The 20,912-nt window shown below is 39.2% G+C and overlaps 1 protein-coding gene across 3 annotated transcripts in view; it reads left to right on the top strand.

The window, feature by feature from the left end:
- LOC149074200 (homeobox protein Meis1-like) overlaps positions 1 to 20,912 on the top strand; it is a 264,678-nt gene that overhangs the window by 150,590 nt on the left and 93,176 nt on the right. For all 3 annotated transcript variants that reach the window (XM_089246885.1, XM_089246883.1, XM_089246884.1), the window contains exon 8: positions 10,173 to 10,312. In XM_089246885.1, coding sequence (XP_089103011.1) covers positions 10,173 to 10,312 — 140 coding nt within the window. The remainder of the gene's footprint in view (positions 1 to 10,172; positions 10,313 to 20,912) is intronic.

The following is a 20,912-nucleotide window of genomic DNA, read 5'->3' as shown; positions in this document are numbered from 1 at the left end:
TCATATCTCATTTAAAATTTGTTTACATTTGAATTTGTCTCACAGCTTTGTAGCCCTTCAAATTCTTATCCCCCCCCCCTTAAGCCCTGCTTCCACTCACTTGATTTCCAATCGTGGCCCGATTAGAATATCCCCGAGGTCATATGGCCCCGATTGAGAAGAAATTGATGTAGATGATCACTCGCGATTCTGATTCCCTTAAAATCTCCGGATACGTTGAATCTTTCATGGGATCATTCACGCGATCTTATCTCCTAGAAATGATTGCAATTGAAACAATGCGTTTTATTTTTTGTTGAATCATCTTGAGAAATCGTAGCGGAATCTCGTTTTTATGTAGCCGGCACTCTGTGGCGTCTTCTCCTGTTTTTTTTTTTACTCCCAGAATGATGTTTCCTGACTCTTTCGCTTGTTGTTGGTGTGCTTTTGTTCCCGGCCCTGGTTGCCCGATTCATTTCTATTCGTGTATCATCACCATCTCCTTGAAACCATCATCCCATTCCTCTCATATCTCTCCTTTGTTGTGGATTATTGTGGAATCTTGTTGCAATTTTTTTCTTTTTATTATTGTTGTGGGAGGAGAGTGTTGGAGGGTGCGAAATGGCTGGGGGTGGGGGGCTTGAGAGGTGCATGTTTATGGTGATGAGGTGTCAAAACGATCAACATCAGGGAGAGGTGGTGGTGTTGATATGCGAAAGTCTTTGGGAAAAAGTAGAAGGGAATCTCTTCTCTTCTCTCCGGTTTTTGATGGTTGAAAAAATAAATAAATAAATAAAAAAAGGAAAAATGATTCTTTGGGATGAGATGAGGGGAAAAATGTGAAATCTTGCCACTTGGTTGGTTGCTTGGTTGTATATTGTTAAGTCTCTTGCGCAAAGAGCTTTTCCAAAGTCGATTTCCGAAACGCGTTTTGATGGAATTTCCATATCGAAATGTAGCAGGCTTTCCAGGATGGAATATAAATTCCATTTTTTTTTATCCCTTGCCCATTTAAAATCTGGAAGTGAAAATTTGTTCTAGAACGAGGTAGTATATAAGTAATTGATGCAACTCACGTCAAATTGTCTCTCAATTCTTTAAAATTTCGAACGATGGCACGTCCTTAAATTTGGCTTACTCCTTAAATGAAGATTGACTATCTTGTCTAAAAAATAGCTTTCTTAACCCTTTATTTGGCAGTGTTGCTCTCAAGCAACATGAATTACTTGTATTTTTCAAATAAAGACATTTTATATTTTGAGCTCGTTTCGGCATTGATGCTTCTAAGCAACTCCTAAACATTCGATTTTTACTTGTGAGCTGTTCATGAAGTTTCTATAATTACCAGCGGAATGTCTCAAAGGTACACGTCTTTTATTTTTTGACAAGACAAGCAAGTACGATTTTTAACCCTCCCATTTTAAAGGGAAATACCATGTTTGTGGAGGAGTCACACTTCAACAATGATAGAAAAGAGTAAGTTGGCGTACAATAAATGACATTTTTATACTGTTTTCAAATGTACGTAAATCGTATAAATACAACATGTTCCCCTGAAGTGCAACATCCCATATTTTTTCAAATACTGACGATAATTTTTTGTTGTCATGTAACACATCAAATAGCATTCAGGGTATTCCTTTGCTTAATATATAACCCCTGAAAAAATCCTTGGTAGAAAGACATGTCAATGCTTGTCAGTTAAAGGGTCAACCAGTACTACAACAAGATTTATGCAGCGACATGGGTGAAATTTTGATCCCGAAACTAGTGTTTAATTCTCGCATCGAAAAGTATAGAGCAACATACATCTGTAGCCACAGAAAAAATTGCCCTCCATTATTTTCTATATTTAATTCCAAGAGTTTGAGAGGTTGGAGATGGAAAATCAGGTTTCTATCAAGAATTCGGTCACGCCCGTGAAGTTTCGAAGGAACACGCAGATTTTCTACGCATTTCTAGGAGAATGCAAGCTTTTGTGCTGGTATTCCATTTTCGGGGAGGAAAAGACAAAATTCGCCAAAGAGACAGTGTCAAATTCGACCTTTCGACATCCGGAATTGGCGAGATGACGTTTATATGCTTTGACCATCTGTCCCGTTGAGTTTTTATGTCCCGCTTTCAGCCCGATGCCAATTTTTTTTTTCGTTAGTGAGATTCGATTTGGTAGTAGTAATGATAAGTAATATAATCTACTGGTTGGCGATGATCGACGACTTGGCGCTAATCGGTGATAGCTTGCACGATGTCGCGTTTTTACTAAGTGGAAAAAAATCCCTACAATTTTACTTTTATTAATGAAAAGTTCCGACATCATTTTTCGCAGAATTTTGATTCACGATAAAACCGCACCTTCTAGAGATAGCAGGCCTCCGCAAGCTGCTCGTGACGTCACCAAGTAGTCCATTTTCCCTCAGAATATTCAGGGAAAAAAATTCCGTGCTCCTGCCAGTATCACCGTTGTGCGGAAAAGAAATGACCGGGCTCAGAATTTTCGATTTCTATGCCCAAAATCCAATCACCATGCGGTGTTTGTGAGCCCACCAGGAAGATTCTACGTCAAAATAAAAAGAAACTTAATAGGATGCTGTGGTAAAATCTGGCAAACTTACCAGGTAGTCTTAATGACGTTACAGATGAACTTGACAACCCGTGCGGAGGCCTTCTATCTCTTGCTGGATAAATCCTCTCTTATTCCCATTCTCCAAAGTTGGCAGCTACGCAAAAAAAGAAGACCGTGCAAACAAGGTTAAAACGAAGTTTTGGTTTAACAGTCAAGACTTGAAGTTCCCATATGTTTCCAAGTATGGAGAAAATACTTTGAAATCGTCATATCCAGGGTCTGGTACACCGTTCAAGGAAACAAAAAAAGGGCTATATTTCTCACCCGAAACCTATAATTCAAACCCATTTATACCTTGAGGCGTGAATTCTCACACAAAAGATAAAATAAAATGGCGGCAATTCAAACGGGGGGGGGGGGGAAATGCTATAGGAAGGCCTTTGAAATGCCTGTCAAGGGGGGAACGAATGACGCCATATTTGTATGAAATACGTTTTTAATATTTCCTTAGGGGTCGTCATATGTTTGAAACTTCCCGAAGAAGTTATCGAGATATTCTTTTTTGGCAAGAGTTTTCGCTGGCAAAGGAATATCGCGATGGAAAATATATAACAGTATTGTAGAGAATAAAAATGCCGATGTTTTGTTTTTTTCGGTGTGATGGCGGAAACGAGTTTTTGCAGTCACGTAATCGCTAGAGAACAGTGGTTCATATGACCCCATTGTGGTCCTGGATATTCTAAATCAGGGGTCTTGAACCTTTCTGACATGGCGAGCCTGATTAAAGCTTCCCACGAAACCCGCTGGCCATCAACTCATGCATTTAAGCCGGGTTTTCCTAGGAGCAGGTTTCTACAGCATTTGCAGCGCGAAAACGCCGATTGGTCACAAAAACCGGAATTTCAGGTTTTTAACCAATCGGCATTTTCACGCTGCACACAGCGCAGAAATTCTACTCGTAGGAAAACCCGGCTTTAGTGACATCTTAAGAAAAGGAGCCGATGGGGCCTCGAGTTAAACAGGGATAAAAATAATGGAAGACCTTCATTTATTCTGAAATTATTTCTTTCATTAATTATCAACTTTGATTGTTCTGGAAAAAAAAATTCATTAATTCTGAAAAGTTTTTGATTGATTACTGATTAAATTAATTAATTCTGAGATTAATTTTAATCTGAAATCACTTTAAATGATTCTTTGATAATTTATTTCGGTAATTCGGTAATTATTTTCTTCCTCAATATATCGTGAAATAATTTCTTTCAATATAATTATGCAATATTTGTTTTATTGATTCTGAAATGATTTGTATCAGAAATTACGAAATTATTTCTCTTTATTGAGGGATATATCTACTATAATTTATTTTTTTTACTAATTCTGAATTTTCATCATTAATGCTAGAATTAATCATTTTTCAATGATTTCAATAATTTGCTGAAAATGATCGGCAGGCCACGACAAAATGCTCCGAGGGTCAAACATGGCTCGTGGACCATGCGTTGAAGACCCTTGTTCTAAGGGCTCCATCTGAGTTGAAATACAAATAATAGGGGAGCCATCACAAGTGGCGACGGAGGTCGCACAGAGCTGTGAAGAAATAAAGCTTTCAAGTGAAACATGGTGGAAAAAAATGTGACTGCTTTCAGAATCCAACAAAGCTGTCGATAGAACTAAGGCCATCTTAACCCATGGGCCATCATAACCATGCCCCGGGAACTCATATCCATAGGAGCCCTTCGTGATGAGATCTGGTACTGTGATTTTCGCATGTAAGTATGTAAACCAAGTATGGGGAGTCCTAGAACATCGCTTTGCCGAGGGACCTTTAATGTTAAGTCGGCCATGCCCCCATATTGCCCCTTTGCGGTCCTGCGATACTTTATGGGGACCACAAGTGAAAATCTAGAAGGGAGCCACGACAAGTGCTGAAGAGGGTGGGGGAGCGTGAAGAGCAGTGAAGAGGAAATGGGATATGGCAAGAAAAAAATGTGACAACTTTCAGAATCCAGCAGAACTGTTCATATAACCAGGGTTCCAGAGATCGATCGATCTTATTTATAAAAATGTTTGCTCATTATAAATTTAAGTTTGGATTTAATTTAATTTCCATTCAATAAGTACAAAGGATCTCGCTCTTCCATGAGGATTGATAGCCTTGGATAAGAAAAAAGGGGGGACCACGAAAAGGAAATATGGTCCAGAGGGGGCCATGGGCTGAAAAAGGTTGAGAAACTCTGTTCTAGAGTAACTTGTACTAATAATTGCGATTTGAATCTGCTTTATTAAAGCAGCAGCGGCGGCAATAATTTGTTTTGGTGATTGGATTGGTGCTGCGCCCCTTTCCGAAACGTCAGTCTAGGGAATTCCAAAGCAGCTTTAGCATTAGTTCGATCTTGCGGGGCTTTTAGTTGACAACTAATTACTCTTAATTAATTACTAGCGTTTGAGGCAGCAGCAGCGCTAGGATTTACGACGTCGTGGCAGTGGTAGGCGAAAAGCTATTCCAGCTATTACACGAAGTAGGAGGAATACGACAACGCTAAGGTCATGGCACAATGTTTGCGTGTGGTGTGTGTGTGTATGTGTGTGTATATATTTCGGACATGGTTTAAACGGGTAAGGGGCCAAGTCATGTTCGACGACATGCCTTTTCCTCCCTTCTGCGTTTCAAAGGCAGCCAAATAACAACTTGTCGTAACAAATAACACCCAACCCTCCCTTCCAATCTGTCAATGTATCCTGGCTCTCGATCCAATTTTATGAGCAACAAGTTATTGGCGCTTTTACTTGGAATTTCGCCACTCTTTTCGGATCAGTTGAGAGACATCCCTGTAAATACCGAGGAATTTCATTAACACGTATCTGTACATGCATTCCGTACAACGTTGGATAAAAATTAGTAATCGTAGTGTGGTCTCTCTCCCTACGTTGTGTGCAAAATATTTCTGGCATGTGGCTTTCCTTCTGTAGAACGAGGATAGAAAAGCAATCCGTTTATATTCGAAAATACAATCCGTTAATTAGAAAAACTTGCTCCTCTTTGTTCGATACACTGTCCGTTATACAGTGAAAACAAGGAAAGGATCCCAAGGTGTGTGTGTGTCTTTCTTTCGAAAATTTTATATATAAGTACGTTCATCTCACCCACAAATACATTAAAAAAAATTAACGGCGGAATGCAATTATTAAAGCGGCAGAAATTTTTAAAAATGCTAACAGTCGGCTACTCATTGCTTCTTGGGTGATATTTACAAAAAACTTCTTTTCACTTTCTTTTCCTTTCTGTCCACCAGCGCTTCTCTCGGTTCTAGAAACTATAGTTATTTCTCTTTTCTGTCCCATTCTTTGTCTGTTCTGTACCTGATCATGTGTTGTTTGAATGACGTCACTCCAACACTCTAGGGTTGCGGGATTTTAACGTTAATTTTTGGCCTCCGTTCAAAATATTTATATTTACAATTTTTTTTTTGACTGAACCAATAAATTCTGCGATTGTTTTATATTTTTGTGCATATTTAAATGAGTTGAATCAGTGGAAGTTTTTTCAAAACTTTTTGAATACCTCACCTAGGGACCTTTCCTTGTAAGTTGGACACCTACGGTTCCACTAAAATCTGTCGAAGCTTGAGTGATTCTGTTTGTCCATAGGACTCTGCAACCGTTGACTTTAGAAGTATACTCTTTAATTACAAAAGTTTTCAAATGACATGCGGGTTCTTAAAATGTCTTAATTTATTTGAGGGGTCCGCAAATTATACTTCCTATTCATTTATTTATAGCCGGGCCGCAAATTATTTCTCCTATTTACATACTGTTCTTTCACTAAGTCCCCAAAATTATTTCTCTTATATTTATATATTTCTTACCAGTTCTCAAATTATTTCTGCTATATATAGATTTTTTTGCCGGTCCTCAAACCATTTCTTTTGTAGGCCTACTCGCTGGTTAAAAAAATTTTCAACTATTTTTACCGGTCCATAGTTGCAAAAAGGTTGATGAACATTGATTGTAGATAATAAAATCAAAATTATGAGTGGGCTGCAGCAGTCTACAATATTTCTATGGAACGGTGCACTATCATTCCTAGTAAAGACAGTTGTTAATTCTACAGTAGGGGTCTACTGCCGCAGTTTAGGAATGTGGAATGCCTAGTTCTAGAATGTCAACTTAAATTATCCCATATGTAAAGCAAAGTGCACGTTGGACCCGGGACCATAGCCAGAAATTCATTTCCGAGGCGGACAACTGGCATTTCGCGAGAAGGGACTAAAGTTATAGAACAATAGCCTAAGCATGTTATTCCCTATATATCGGTCATTTTTCCAGAATTTCGGGGGGGGGGGGTGCCACCTGTTTCTCCGCCCCACTACGGCCTTAACTAGAACGATACGATATAAATTGGTTAAAAAACCTCTGGAATGCAAAAGGTTAATAGCAGGTTTTTCAAGCCTGTTTTTAATACGATAAACGATACAACCTGCAACTCGACACAGATTGATTAAAAAACTTGAAATTCAGGTTTTAATAACAGGTTTTTTAACCAATCCGTATCGAGTTGCAGGTTATATCGCTTAGCGTATCGGTCCAGTGTTTACCCGGCCTAATAGTGGTCAGAAACTGCAACAGCAGAAAACGCTGATATATACGTAGGTGTCCGAACAATTATTGGTGGGTGGTGTATATTATTGTTATTACCCATAAGATAAGTCGTGACTTATTAGCCCTTCAATAATACCCTACGATGCCATTGTTCATCTGTGATTCTGGACAATATCCGTACACTAAAATCGAGTTGGCTTTTTTCTTGTGACAGCATTTACGACATTTCCCTTCATCCAGGGGTACATGGGTCCCAAGTATAACCCAATTACCGTCTTATCATTTGTCCGTGACTTTTTCTCCTGTTCCCATTTTCTTTTCCCCCTCGAAGAACCCTATCCTTTTAGACGATACAATGTCACGTCATCGTCCGATTGGGAAATACTCGAGTTATTAGCCCATAACGAATGGGTTGCCAGCGTCAAATGATCTCAAGAATCGGTTGTTATTATTATTTTTTGTCCGGGAGATCATTCATCGTCGCCATTTTATATTATCCCAATAATATATCGGAGGAGAATAAGAAACATCACAAATAATGATAATAACAACAATAATAATACATAACGGATGGAGAGGCCATTATTGTTGGGAATTTAGTTTTGTCGGAAAGGGGAGATGTTTTAGGTGAGTTGGGGAATTTCTCGTCCGGGAGCTAGGTTTTCCCGAGGGAGCGTCACTCAATGCCAGTTTGACTGAGTGTTTCCTACGTTACATCACGGTCCACTTGCACAATTTTTCCTTTTGTTTTTTTTTTTCTCTTCGCTTTCTTTCTCAGCCGAGCCACATACATCCCAATCATTAACCCAACCAACCAACTCACGCCTCAAAAGTCCCTTTTCTTATCGGGAGAAACACCAACTGGGAAAAGTCAAAAGGTCAGTTGTTTTGGACACACTCGTGTCACGTACATTTTCAGTGAATTCTAAGCATTAGCCTTTTAAAAAATTTGTTGAATTGAATAATTGTCAGTGGCTATATTTTTCTTCACTTTTTCTGCCTAAACATTTTAGCCTCTAGGAGCCAATATTTTTGAAATGTCATGATTAGAGATATTTTAGAATTTCGCAAATAAAAAAAAATCAAAATTTCGTAAAAGAAAAGTTTGAAATCAAAAATTTTGTGGTGTTTCCCCCCCCAGCAAATTGTGGCTATTTTCAATCATGGCGTGTTTTTGATTTAAATTAATAGCTGCCCTTGAAAACACACTCCACATTTGAAAAGTCTACTACTACTGCGTAACCCTACATGCAACTCGTAAACATTCCTCTGGGGAATTTCTAACGAATTGGTACACGTAGGAACATGTGGGTGTGCGTGTGTGTGTCTATATGCGTGGCCCTAACATATTTATGATGCCGAAGCTATGCATGTTTTGTCTTGTTCTGGTGGCATTGGAAGTCTGCATGGCATAACCAAAAGTCTGTCGGTTTAACGCAAGAAGTAGCTGTCTGTCAACACCGGTGATCGTTGTATCCATATCCCGTGTCACGTCTTTAAAAAAAATATATTTTTCGGAAAAGCTTCCAGTAACAAATTTGGATACAAAGATTATGTAGGCGTTGTTGCGGCTTTTTCAGATGTCCAAAATATCTATATGCTGGTAGGCTTCATTCGTTGCTTTGGATGTTATGTGTAGAGTCCATTTATCTGCTTCTGTCTTTAGCATAAAATTATGTAATTCCACCATTCTCATTTGTGAAAATTTTTGTCTTTTCAAAAATGCCCTTGACTTTGGTGCGTAAAAGATTTCAAACTTACTTCACAAAACTTGCGCGAATGGATAGTTTAATCATTCCAAATTGTCGATTAGTTCCACGATTTTCTAACAGAACTCAGAAGCGAAAGTCAACCGAACTCGTTTTTTATGAGCTAGAATTTCATTTTAAAATCTGAAGGAAGATTACCTGAACCAGACACATATTTTGCAAAAAAAAAAACCACATGCAACAAGGTGATCTAGTTTATGCAAAAGAATATTGGATTTTAAGCGCATAATGAGACGCAAGGCGCACGTACTTATCAAAAGTATGACCAGTCTTCGCTTTAAAACTTCAAATTACCGAGATTTCGCGGAAAAAATAGTAATAAATCAAATGTTCCGCATTTATCCGTCAAAATCCACATATCTCGCCTTTATCGCATTTATTTCCCAAATTTTGCATCTATTTTGTAAATTTGCGTATCCCTAATCATGTATGGGAAAAAAAAGCTATGGGAATTTTAATTATTTAGCTATGAATTATAATGAAAGGGTTTGAAATTATAATAAAGATGACTCGAAAATATACTTATCCTAAGATGGAAAGTTATTTCTTAATTGGAAAAATGACTCGAGATGACAGAAGATTTTTTAGTTGGGAAAACTAATTTTGTTTAATGTATTGTGAAATTTTATCGATACAAAATATAATAGAGATATGAAACATCTGAATCCGAATACGCCTTGAAATTTTGGTATCAGTCTAGTCATTCTGTACCATAACGAAACGTAAAAAACCTATTTACGTCCAAACGAAATCGCAACGGGATATTTATATTTCGCATGCTACTTCGGCAGACATTTTCGATGGTTTTGGAGTCTACAAATAATAGTTTCCAGTCACCCTGTGGTTGCCTGAGGCGATCTGTCTATACCAGCGGTTCTCAACCTTTTTTGACTCGCTTTTCAGTATATAATTTCTATGGCGGAGCCCTGTTTGACTCGAGGAGCCTTTTTCTTGTATACAATTTTTATGGCGGACCCCTTGCAGACCTCTTTTTTTTTATTTATCTACCAAATTTAATGATTTATTTTATTTTCCTTGAGTCGCCGCGGAGCCCCTGGGAAGTGCACACACATCGGTTGAGAACCTCTGGTCTATACGATCTCAGTGTGTGTCGAACTGGTGCGGCGCTTTATTCTAGTTCCTGTGAAATGCTTGGCATGTTGCTCCGTGTGACACAGCCTTTCGTGTTGTCACTACGTGATATATGATGGTAACACGAGTTATAACCGTACATCTTTGTTTCAATTGCTTTAAAACAGGCGATGCTAGTATTGGATCCGGAGATGGAACCGGCGAAGACGACGACGACGACAGAAGTAAGAAACGCCAGAAGAAGAGAGGAATCTTCCCGAAGGTCGCCACGAATATCATGAGAGCCTGGCTCTTCCAGCATCTTACGGTAAGTTGCACAATATTGCTACTCACAGATCGACATGAAAGATAGCACGCACATAAAAAAAAACCATACTCTTGAGTACAACGAACTCTTTAGAAAATATTCAAATACAATGATTTAGCCCGGAAATGCCAGATTTCGGAATGTTTGCGGGGCTTACGGATTATGAATTCATGTTGCCGGGTTTCACAACATGAAAAAAACTAAGTTGAAAAATGGAAGAAACATTGCGTTTGGGGTTTTCAGCTGTCACGGCTTCTTTTCTTTAGAAAGCAACCCCCCCCCCCCCCAATTAACATGAAAAAGCTCTTGCGACGTCACATCGCCTGAACTTTAGGCGTGGTACCCTGTATGAACGGTGGTCATAGCCGTCCAAATCTATGAACAAACATGGCGGCTTGTTCACGTTGAAGGTGTTTTTTTTATACGTGTTTGATCGTAACACAGCTGGTAGATAATTCAATAGGTATTGCTAAGCTGGCCAATATCTCATGACGAAAATTACAGAAAATCTAGATCTATATACCGGAAATCGCTGGTTGCGGGAAAATTCCTAATTTATTGCGACGAAAAATACGAGAATGTCCCGTAAAATATGGGTAATATGATCAATTTTTGCAGCCTACTGCTTCTTATTTATGGCCATAAAAATAATTTGGCTTGCGAAAGTACGTTTGCCGGATTTTCATAAGAAAATAACCAGATTTATACCTTCTGAAGGTTGGCACGTCTGAATGCAAGTTCCATTCCAACGGGAAAAGTTTCATCTAGCGCTACCACGATGGAAGGTTGTATAACCTGAGTATGGGTAAAAGTGTACGTATGTAGATGGGGCTGAAGGAATGGATGAATGTGCATTATCCGATGCTTTAGAAACATTCAATATTTTGTTGATGAAGCTTCTGGGCAGAGAAAAGGGAGAGCCAGAAGAAAAAGGAATGAAATCGTTGCAGGCATCCATTAAATTTAGATTGCCATCGGAAATTTCCCATCCGGTGAAAATGAATCTGTTCTTTTCCTGTTACAGTATTAGGATCTCTCTCTATTCCTTTTCCCTTTTTTTTCCCATCTTCAACGATGCGATATTACAAGCAAACGATCTGAAACGAGGATCTATGCTAATATCGACATCGATAAACGCTGTGCGCAATATCCTCTCTCTCTCTCCCACACTACGCCATATCCTCTCTCTCTCTCTTAACATCCAAGTAGTAGGTAGCAGCAGCGTTGGTGCCCTATCTATCAAACAAGACACGAGACTCCATTTCCAGAAATTTCGAAATCGCTGGCGGCTGCCATTGTTATACGCGCGAGGGAATTTGACTACCGCCCGTAATGGCTGCCGCAAACGACCCGTTGCCAATCCAGACATGCGAAATTGCGGGGACGTTGATCGTTTGGCGCTGATGCTTAATGTCGCTATCGTATGACTCTCTCTCTCTTCTTTCTTGGAGGTTTTTGTTTCGTTTTCGATGATATCGGAAAAGAAAAGACTTTTGTGAATTTATTTTTTTAGCCTTAAAAACAACTCTCTCTGCATGTATGGAAACTTCGGCTTTAATCCTACTGAAATGTTTAGTCATGGTCGTTTCAGCAGGTGTGGATCTACGAACAGACATAGAGGGAGTTAAGATTGTATTACTGCTATATGTCCCGTATTTGACGGTACAGAACTGTTCATCGTCATTGTCGATAATTTTCAATCCACTGCTGGATGTAGGTCTCCTCTAAATTTTCCCTTGTCTGATGTTTTTGCCATTCAGAAGACTCCAGCCACCTTTCCAATCTCATCCCTACATCTACGCTTTCTCGGGCGTTTAACACTACGGGAGTACCAGTCCAGAATACTTGTCGTCCATCTGTTATCCTTCCTTCTTGCAATATGTCCAGCTCATTTCCATTTTAGGCGTTTAATTCTTTCCATGATATCATATATTTTGTTTAGCCGCTTGTCCACGTGATTCGTTTTCTGTCTCTCCTTGTGATGCCTAGCATACATCTTTCCATGCTCCTCTGTGCAGTCTTTAGCTTTTGTATCGTTTTGCTTGTGAGTGTCCATGTTTTAGCTTCATAAGTCAGTGCTGGTAGCACACACTGGTTGAATTATTTATTTTCCGGACTAATGGCACGTTGCTTCTCAGAATTACGCAGTTTTTGCCAAAAATGCTCCACCCGATCTAGATTATTCTGTTTATTTCATTGAGGATGCTATTGTCCATGGCTATTTATTGTCCCAGGTATAAAGAACTTTGTACTTTTTCCATCTCTGATGTTGGTGAGCAAAATCTTCTTCGAAGCAAACGAGTTGAACGAGTCTTTTAGTTTTTTGCAGATTCATTTTCAAACCCACCTGAATACTTGTTTTTGCCAGTTTTTGTATCATTTCTACCAGTTTATCTGGATTATTGCTGATAATAACAATGTCGTCGGCAAAACGTAAATAGTTCGGAAATTATTTATTTTTTTCAGCTCCTTTCTCATTCCTTTAAAGTTTTCTGAACACTTCTAAAACAGGTAAATAGCTTTAGTGAAGTAGTATCACCTGTTCGGACTCCTTTTCCAAGTTAAATTTTTGCTTTACAGAACCATTATTTTCCCATATTTATTGTATCTAAGCTTGAGTTACCTGAATCTTTTCTAGTCCTTCCTGAAAACGCAAAACAATTTTGGGCATCACCTGGGTGTACTTTGGTTGAGTTTTCTGTTTGATGTCTGTTAACTCTAAGTCCAAGATACTGAATAAATCGAGACTCAGAAATTACCGCGCGAGTCTAGTATTTATATACGTTTAGTATACTATGTTCGGTAGTTGAACTCGGTTGATTTATAGCCTCTAATGATGAAGATACGGAACTGCAGTATGTGAGCGTGTAATCAACCCCCGCTCTGGTGTATGAATGTTTAAAATTAATGGCGACTACGGGCTACTTGAATCGAACGATGCTAATTTTAGGTGGTCATCGGTATGCCGCACATCATAGTTGGAGAATGTTCGGAGCTTTTAGAGAATCGTCACGTCGGATGGGAAGGCTCTCATGACTCGAATTAATGTGTTGTCTGTATAGCAGTCCAAACTATGTGTGGTATTTCATTCTTGATGTAAACGGTAATTAAGCCTTGATTAATTTGTATCGGTGCAATAGTTGTTGCATGCAAATTGACATCCCGGAGATCGTGTTTTTGAAGGTTTCCGAGTTGATCATGGTTTGAAAAGCAAAATCTATTCACCTGGCGAGAATTTCTTAAAAGGCTCCATCGACAAAACATCCTCTTTGAATTTTAATAAAGGTTCCTAGAATTCAACCTAAAATCTTAAGATGTTATTTTTCATTTTTCAAAACCATACTGGATATAGCGCGTCCAAATTACATCCCAACCATTCTTTTTTATTTAAATCGAATTTCCTTGGCTTAGAGGTTTGAACTTAGGAGACCATTGTTATCTCTAAAACATCGATTCGTACCTCGTGTGGCTTAGGGTTTTGTAATTATTAAGGTATTCGTGAAATGTGTTTTGACATGCGTCTCCTATTGTTTGCGGCACACACTGCGGGAGTTGGGACCGAGTCTCATTAGCGATTTCGACCGGAGTAAAACCGGGAAAAATAGCAGGAGAACAAGGACACCACGCACACACATATATACACACACATGTGGCGACGGCAGCGGCAATGATGAAGTGGTAGGTGCCTATTGGAAAGGGAACAGGGAGGTCGCGAATGGTGAATACTGAAAGTATAAAAGGTATAGAAGAGAGAGAAAGTTAGGATGTGTGTGTGTGCCTGAAAATAGGAAGATCTCGGCAGGATTACTGGGTCAATAAAGACAAGCTGTTTCAGCAGCTGACGGCCTACTACGTAGGGGGGCTTGGCAACTCTATAAAAGATAGCAGCGGGTGGGGGGGGGACTTTTTGGGAAACCCGTAGTCGGTGCATTCACTGTTTTGACACAAGGAGTTGTTTCTAAATTAGGAAGCAACGACGGACTCTGTCTGGAATATTTCGACAACTTATGCGTTTATGAGTTGAACTGCTTTAACCCCAGTCCCGTGCAATTCCCCACCATAGTCATCGACATTGAGTATGTTCTGTCCATGACATCATAATCCAGATCTCTCGTGGAACGAACCCTACTCAATTGAATATGCAGGCATTTTGCTGAATCCAATCATTAAATGGAAAGTTCACGTGTCCAGGGGTTTCCTCGAACACAATGCGATGGAACGAATGTATTCTTCCACTAATTTTTTTTATATTTCAGTGTTATTCATCATTTCAATGAAACCACTGATAACTGATTTCTTTTAATAACTAGCAAATTTATTATCAAAAGTTTGAAGATAATTAAAAAAAATAATAAAAGTCATTTATATCAAGTGATGAGAGCTTTCTCCTCCAAACCAGAAGCTTCAAGCATCAATTGGATTACTCGAATCATGAAGAAGCTTGAAGGGATTTGATAACAGATACGACAAGATATACTGTATATGTACAGTACACGGCGTATACTTTAAAGATAACCCAGAAAATATATTTTCTAGATATGCCGAGGTGAACTCGGAAAGAAAAGTTATCTTGTCCCCACCGGGACTCGAACCCAAACCCTCTTGCATGGAGTCCCTGTCTTCCTTATTTCGCGCACTGTGGCGTGAGGCGCTGCAGTAGAGGCATTAGTAGCCCCTTTTAACTTCATGAAATGACCGTCAGGTAGGACGGTAGAGAGAGATAGGGGCGGCTTTTTTCTCTCAGCTCAATATATCAAAGAAACATATTTTCTAGATATTATGCCGAGGGCAAGACATTATGTCAGGCAAGAAGGCCTAGGTTCGAGTCCCGGCGGAGACCAGATGACTTTTTTTTTCCGAGTTCACCGTGGCATACTATCTAGATAATATCTGGTTCCTTGATATATTGAGCTGATAAAATAGCCGTCTATCTCTTTTTAAGATAATGTTTACTTTTCTTATCTCAGCTGAGCAATTAAGTTGAAATTTCAAACTTATGGTTCTGAAGGGGAAGATAAGACAATCAATTCACATTTTATATGATGAGGTACCAAAGAAAAAAAAATTTTTTTTTCTTGGTAGTCGATATCATAGTTTTGGCATCTTCAACCTGTTGCTCGCGAGCACCACGGTGCTCCCTAAAGCACCCAAAGTGCTCGATGCTTGTGCTCGCGAGAACTTGATGAACATCTCAGCTGCACCTTGTCCAAACTGCATTCAAAGATTAAAATCATCTCCTGATTTTTCATGCATACTTATGTCAGACTTGTAAGGGTGCTCTTCTTCTGATAATGGGTGGCAGTGCTCGCGACTACAAAAAACGTTGAAAACCTCTGTCTTGGTTTCTTTGTGAAGTTTTATTCATTTTCGCCTCGGTTTTTGCTTGTCATCCAAGGTGAACTTCATTCGATCATGCCGGAAATCCATTTTTCCGATAATTTACTCGTGACCGTAATACGAAATTGCAATCACATGTCGTACGAAACGGCTGGAGCTATATAGAGATCTTTAGGTTAAACCCCGGTACAAATCTACTATAGTATATAAACGTATATTATGACGCTTTTTTTTTTTCTTCTCTCCTCTCTTTTCCCAACACTAAAGACTCCCTCCCAGAATATGTCAGAATGAACAGCAGCAGCTTTACTGAGTTTCAATAGTGTCAGGGGTACGGTAGAGCTAAAGACGAAATGATACTCTGTATCCTCCCGCCCATCTAGTAGACAATGACCCAGAGCATAGCCTTCAATGTCGTGTAGATGGAAGGTCCTGGAAAAAGAGAGGAGGGAGAGATCACAGCTGCCGCGGATAGTGCCTAAATAGAGTGACAGACAACCTAACAATCGACATAATGGCACATACACTGGAAAGATAAAGAAAGGAAAGAAACAGTATCAAACATAGAGAGCTCAATAGTTGATATTGCTTTAGCAAAGAGCAGGTTGGGGATCCTATAATTTCGTTATGGCAGAGAGAGGATAATGGAACCTCCTCACTAATGACAATGATTATCTTTTTTTTTGCATCCTAAAGTTCTCGAATATAAACTTCTCGTGAATGATGCCAGTAAAATGGCAATCATTTTGAGAATATTCGAAATCGGACGTACAAATCGGACGTATGAAATTGATAAATCGTTGTTCTCGGAAGATCATAACGTACAGGGGTGGCTCGAGCTCACCTGCCGCCCGGTTGCAAAACCTCCTGTGTCGCCCCTAAAGACGACCTGTTGGGAGGTCGAAAGGGTGTTTAGCCTGCAGGGGGGAACCCTGGGATATAAACTTGATTGGTTTTTTTCTATCCAAGCCGTACACATTGCTTACCCAACAAAATGTACTTGACCATAAGTCCCGTTTTTAAAGAAACTGTCCCGTTTCTTTGGTACTGAGTTATTTCACCGTTCTCCATTATGCCGTTCTCCAGATAACTATTTCACCGTTCTCCAGATAACTTGTTCTACATTACAGCTCTCATTGATGAGCCATCATATTTTCTTCCCTTTTGAAGTTAAATTTTTTGAATTAATCTCAAATCTCCAACATGGAGCAGAATATTAACGTCGAAATACCTACTCCGAGGTTCCCAGGGCAGAAAGTAGGGGGAGTGCAATGGGGTTCTGGTGCTCTAGGCTTTGGACACGTGAGAACATGGATTATTCCTTTGCCTGCTCACGAAAAATTACTGGGTGGGGGGTTCACCCAAATGTACATTTACCCTCCGTGTGATAAGAGTCCATTCTTGTTCCTGGTATTACGGCCCCAGGCCCTGTCTGTTCCCTCAAGTTTTCTCAACATCTTCGTTGTCAAGACATGGCTCTAAAGCAGTGTTTCCCAAAGTGGGCAATATAGCCCACTGGGGAGATGATGTAATGGTCCCGTTAGAAGCTTCTGGTATAACATAGAATCCTATGGGTTGGTTCAAGTTAGGGGGCGATGAGGCAATAAATTTCTGAAGTGTGTGATGGGAAAAATTTTTTGGGAAACTCTGCTCTAAAGAGCAGCCACGTGTGTGGTGTCTTGTGAATTTTTATTATTCCAAAATTTATGTGTCTGAACAAAAGCCTAGGCTGCCGCCCCTTCCAACCAGCCACCCGGGTACACTACACCGTACCCCTCGCTTAAGCCACCCTTCATAACATCATTCAGGGGTGAATCATGTACCCCTGATAACATCATTCAGACTCTCGCAATCCAGAAGCTTCCAAATAAAGTCTGAAGACGACAAAAAAAATCAAGTTTTCAACAGCTCTTTCATCTAATCTTAATATGCTACAATCCACATTCCGGAAGGAATTCCCGGAATCCTTCGGTGTACAAATGACGTGTGAAGTTAATTTTATTGTTATTAGAGTTTCAAGCTGGGAAAAGGAAGCTTAAAAAGCAATTAGTTTTGTTGTAGGTTTCTGGTGAATCAACGATCGAGTTCATAAGCGTCGTGTTGGTGGCTGTATAATGGTCTTCTAGGTTCATTCATAAACACTCTCTCTCTGTGCTTCGTATGATATATTTTTTCCCTTCAGGAAATATATTTTCCCCTATTCTCATTGCAGAAACCAGGAACATGATGGGTGCTTTGGGGCATTCAATGTCATCTTCCCCTTTCGTTCCCCGTAATCATTTCTACGAAACCCTTTTTCCCAATTCTGGATATCTTGGCGAGTAAACCACTCTCCCGCACATTCATTCACCCAACAATCAAACATCCCGCGGGAGCCTCACACTAATATATCCTATAGCATGAGCTAGACATATAATATAACCCTTGTATTAGCTTTTTTTTTTTTTGGTCGAACTCCCTTCTCTCAGACTCTTAAGAATAATATCGAATTCAAGTAAAACGCTTATATAGGAAAATATTTTAGGCAATTCACACCTATTGGGTTCATATTGGCTCAGAAATATGTCATTTGTTGGAATCAGTAACAAGAAATATGATGCCACGTGTGCGCTCATAATAAGTAATCGTTTTTCTTCAATGCTCAGAAAACCCAAATATTTGCTGAGGTTCAAATAAACTGTTGTGTAGCATTAAGGTATCCGAATACGTTGGAAACGTGATTTTGAAAGAAAATATCGATTTTTTAATTTTTTTTCATTTTTTTATGAAAGCCCTATTTTTTGTGATTCCAAAACAGGCCTTGGTTTGTTTATATTATTCTCAGAACTGAAGTTACGTCCACTTTGATGTTGCGTTTTTACACACAAGTAATCCGTGAATAAAAACTTTAAACGCGTTGGGCCGGTACTACACTATAAAAATTTTGTAAAAGCTCTTTTATAAAACTTAAAAAATGCAGCCAATAAGACTATCGGTGCGAATGTAACAGGTACGATTGCTGGTTGCATTTTTCAAGTTATCTAAAAGAACTTTTATCGATCTTTTGTAGTGTAATCCCGGCGTTAAACGAAGAACGATATTTTTGACATTTTACTTGCGTTTGATACATGATTTATAAAAATCTATTCATTATATCATTACGAAAAATTTTCATATGATGTTCTGCTACATATTGCCAAGATTGTAGACTAAAATCTAAGGTCTATTGCATATATTTGTCTAATTACAGTGTTTTATAGATAAAATGCAAAATGAAATTTCCGAAAACTCACACGTACATCAACAGATTTGAGTGTAACTTATGAGCATATCATAAAATCCTTCAAGTTTTAGTTCATAACCTGTACCATTACAAGCTGAACGTTCTGTGAAAATAACAAAACATTCCATTCATAGAACTTTTCGCAATCGTGTTTGGAATATCACGTGAATTTTACTTAAAATTTGACATAAAAATGACTTTTTCATTGAAAAGGACATAGGTAGTTCAAAATGTATTATTGGTTTCATCATTTTGGGACACTTTCTATCATTTGCTGGTGGACGTCTGTGAAACTGCTGAAACCTTTGAGCAGGTCAATGGTTCAACTGAGAAAAGAAACCTGACTGTTTATTAGTCAATTCCAGTAGTGTCAAAGCAGTGGAGTCCGAGGAAGTTCTTGCACAGCTGACACCCGAGAATGGCTGATTGTCGCATCTCGTAGTTACCCTCTCGTAGATTCCTCTGGTGTGAAGTTAATCTTATCCGCAGTAACAAGGATTCTCGTGATGAATATCTTCCAGACTCCACAGTTACGATGTGAGTGTTAAGCTAGAATCAGAAGAAAAAAATCTTGTAAATTTAGGTCCGGGGGAGCGTGCATTCCACGTCACCGGTGCATCAGGCGTCTGCTGACACTCACTGCTATGCGTTTTTAGATTTTGCTTAATCTCTGAATAGGTGAACTGCGACCGAGGTTCCTAAGCTAAAATGTTTTGTATTGTGAGGTGTACTATCCCCCATTTTATTTTATCGGTTCGGTTCTGGACAACCCCTATCATTTTGACAACAGTCAAATGGAGCAGTTTACTGTAGCTGTAATTGTAGAAGCTAATTTTTGTTGAGTTCTTAGTTCAACTGGTATCGTTTTTAGAAGTTGTTTGATCCACTAGCAAAAGCGGTCAGAGAGAGATCGAGAAAAATCTTCCGTTGGAAATTTCCTTTTGCATCCTGGAACTGATCCCTGAGATTGCGAGTCAGCCTCACTACATACTACCTTGCGTGCGTTGCAATTGGGAAGGAAGTTTGATAGGTGAGATGTATGTATATATATATATAGGAAGAGAGGCTCTGCATATTGGGTCTCTCGGTGCCGAGAAGTTTGCATGACACTTTGATTGCACTTCAAGCCTCTGTGTTTATTCGAGTTCTTCCCTCCCAGGAAGAATCTTGTGTTGCTTGTTCGCCCTCTCGCCTGTGCCTCTTCACTCCTTTCTCACCACTTACTTCACTAGCATAGGTTTAGTAACTGGGAGAACTCAACTGTGTGTTGTTCCAAGCGCGCCAAGACTTTCGAGAGATTCTCCCTCCCTCTCTAATACTCCGTAGAGCTAAGTTTGCGCAGATTACCGGAAGGCATCAAACAAATATCTGAATATTTACCGTTGGATAGGGCGCGTTAATCATAAGGTACCTTCAAAATCTATCAAATGAATTTTTAGCTCTATGACACTCAACTATATCGCTAGTTACATGGAAAATGTAGACCTGGAATACTACTTTTGAGATTCCAAAGGCAGCAAAATTTAATCAGTTATTCCGTGTTCCCAGAAGATTCGACTAAAACAGACTCGAGCAAACAATAAGTTCCAATTGGATGAATTGTTAGAATGCAAGTTCACGCGTGCCTCAGTTTTTCCTAATTATCGAAAACTTGAGAGCCTATATAAACTCGTGCCTAACCTCATACCTAACATTGACGCTTGATCTTTCAACCTATGAATCAAGGTTTTATTTACTTCCCATGTTTCGCTTGTAGCACGATGTATCGAAACATAAACATGGGTGAAAGCAATCGATCAGTCTGTGAATAATGACAAAAACGCTTTTGTTTTTGCTTGTTTGCAACCAATTAAACATTTTAATTGTCGTTGACGTTTCAATACAACTGTCAAAGAACATATTATAGAAAGGAAGATTTGAAAACCACTTCAGGGGTTGATCAAAACAATAAAAGATGTCTGACTGCACTGAATTGGAAAAATAAAAGGTTTTTGTTTGTTT

The sequence above is a fragment of the Pholcus phalangioides genome, unplaced genomic scaffold, assembly GCF_987345545.1.
Source record: "Pholcus phalangioides strain wild (caught in Gottingen) unplaced genomic scaffold, Ppha-v1.0 ptg000017l_1, whole genome shotgun sequence".
In the NCBI taxonomy this organism is placed as follows: domain Eukaryota; kingdom Metazoa; phylum Arthropoda; class Arachnida; order Araneae; family Pholcidae; genus Pholcus; species Pholcus phalangioides.
The sequence above is the reverse complement of the archived record's forward strand: the minus strand, read 5'-3'. Positions and strand labels throughout refer to the sequence as shown.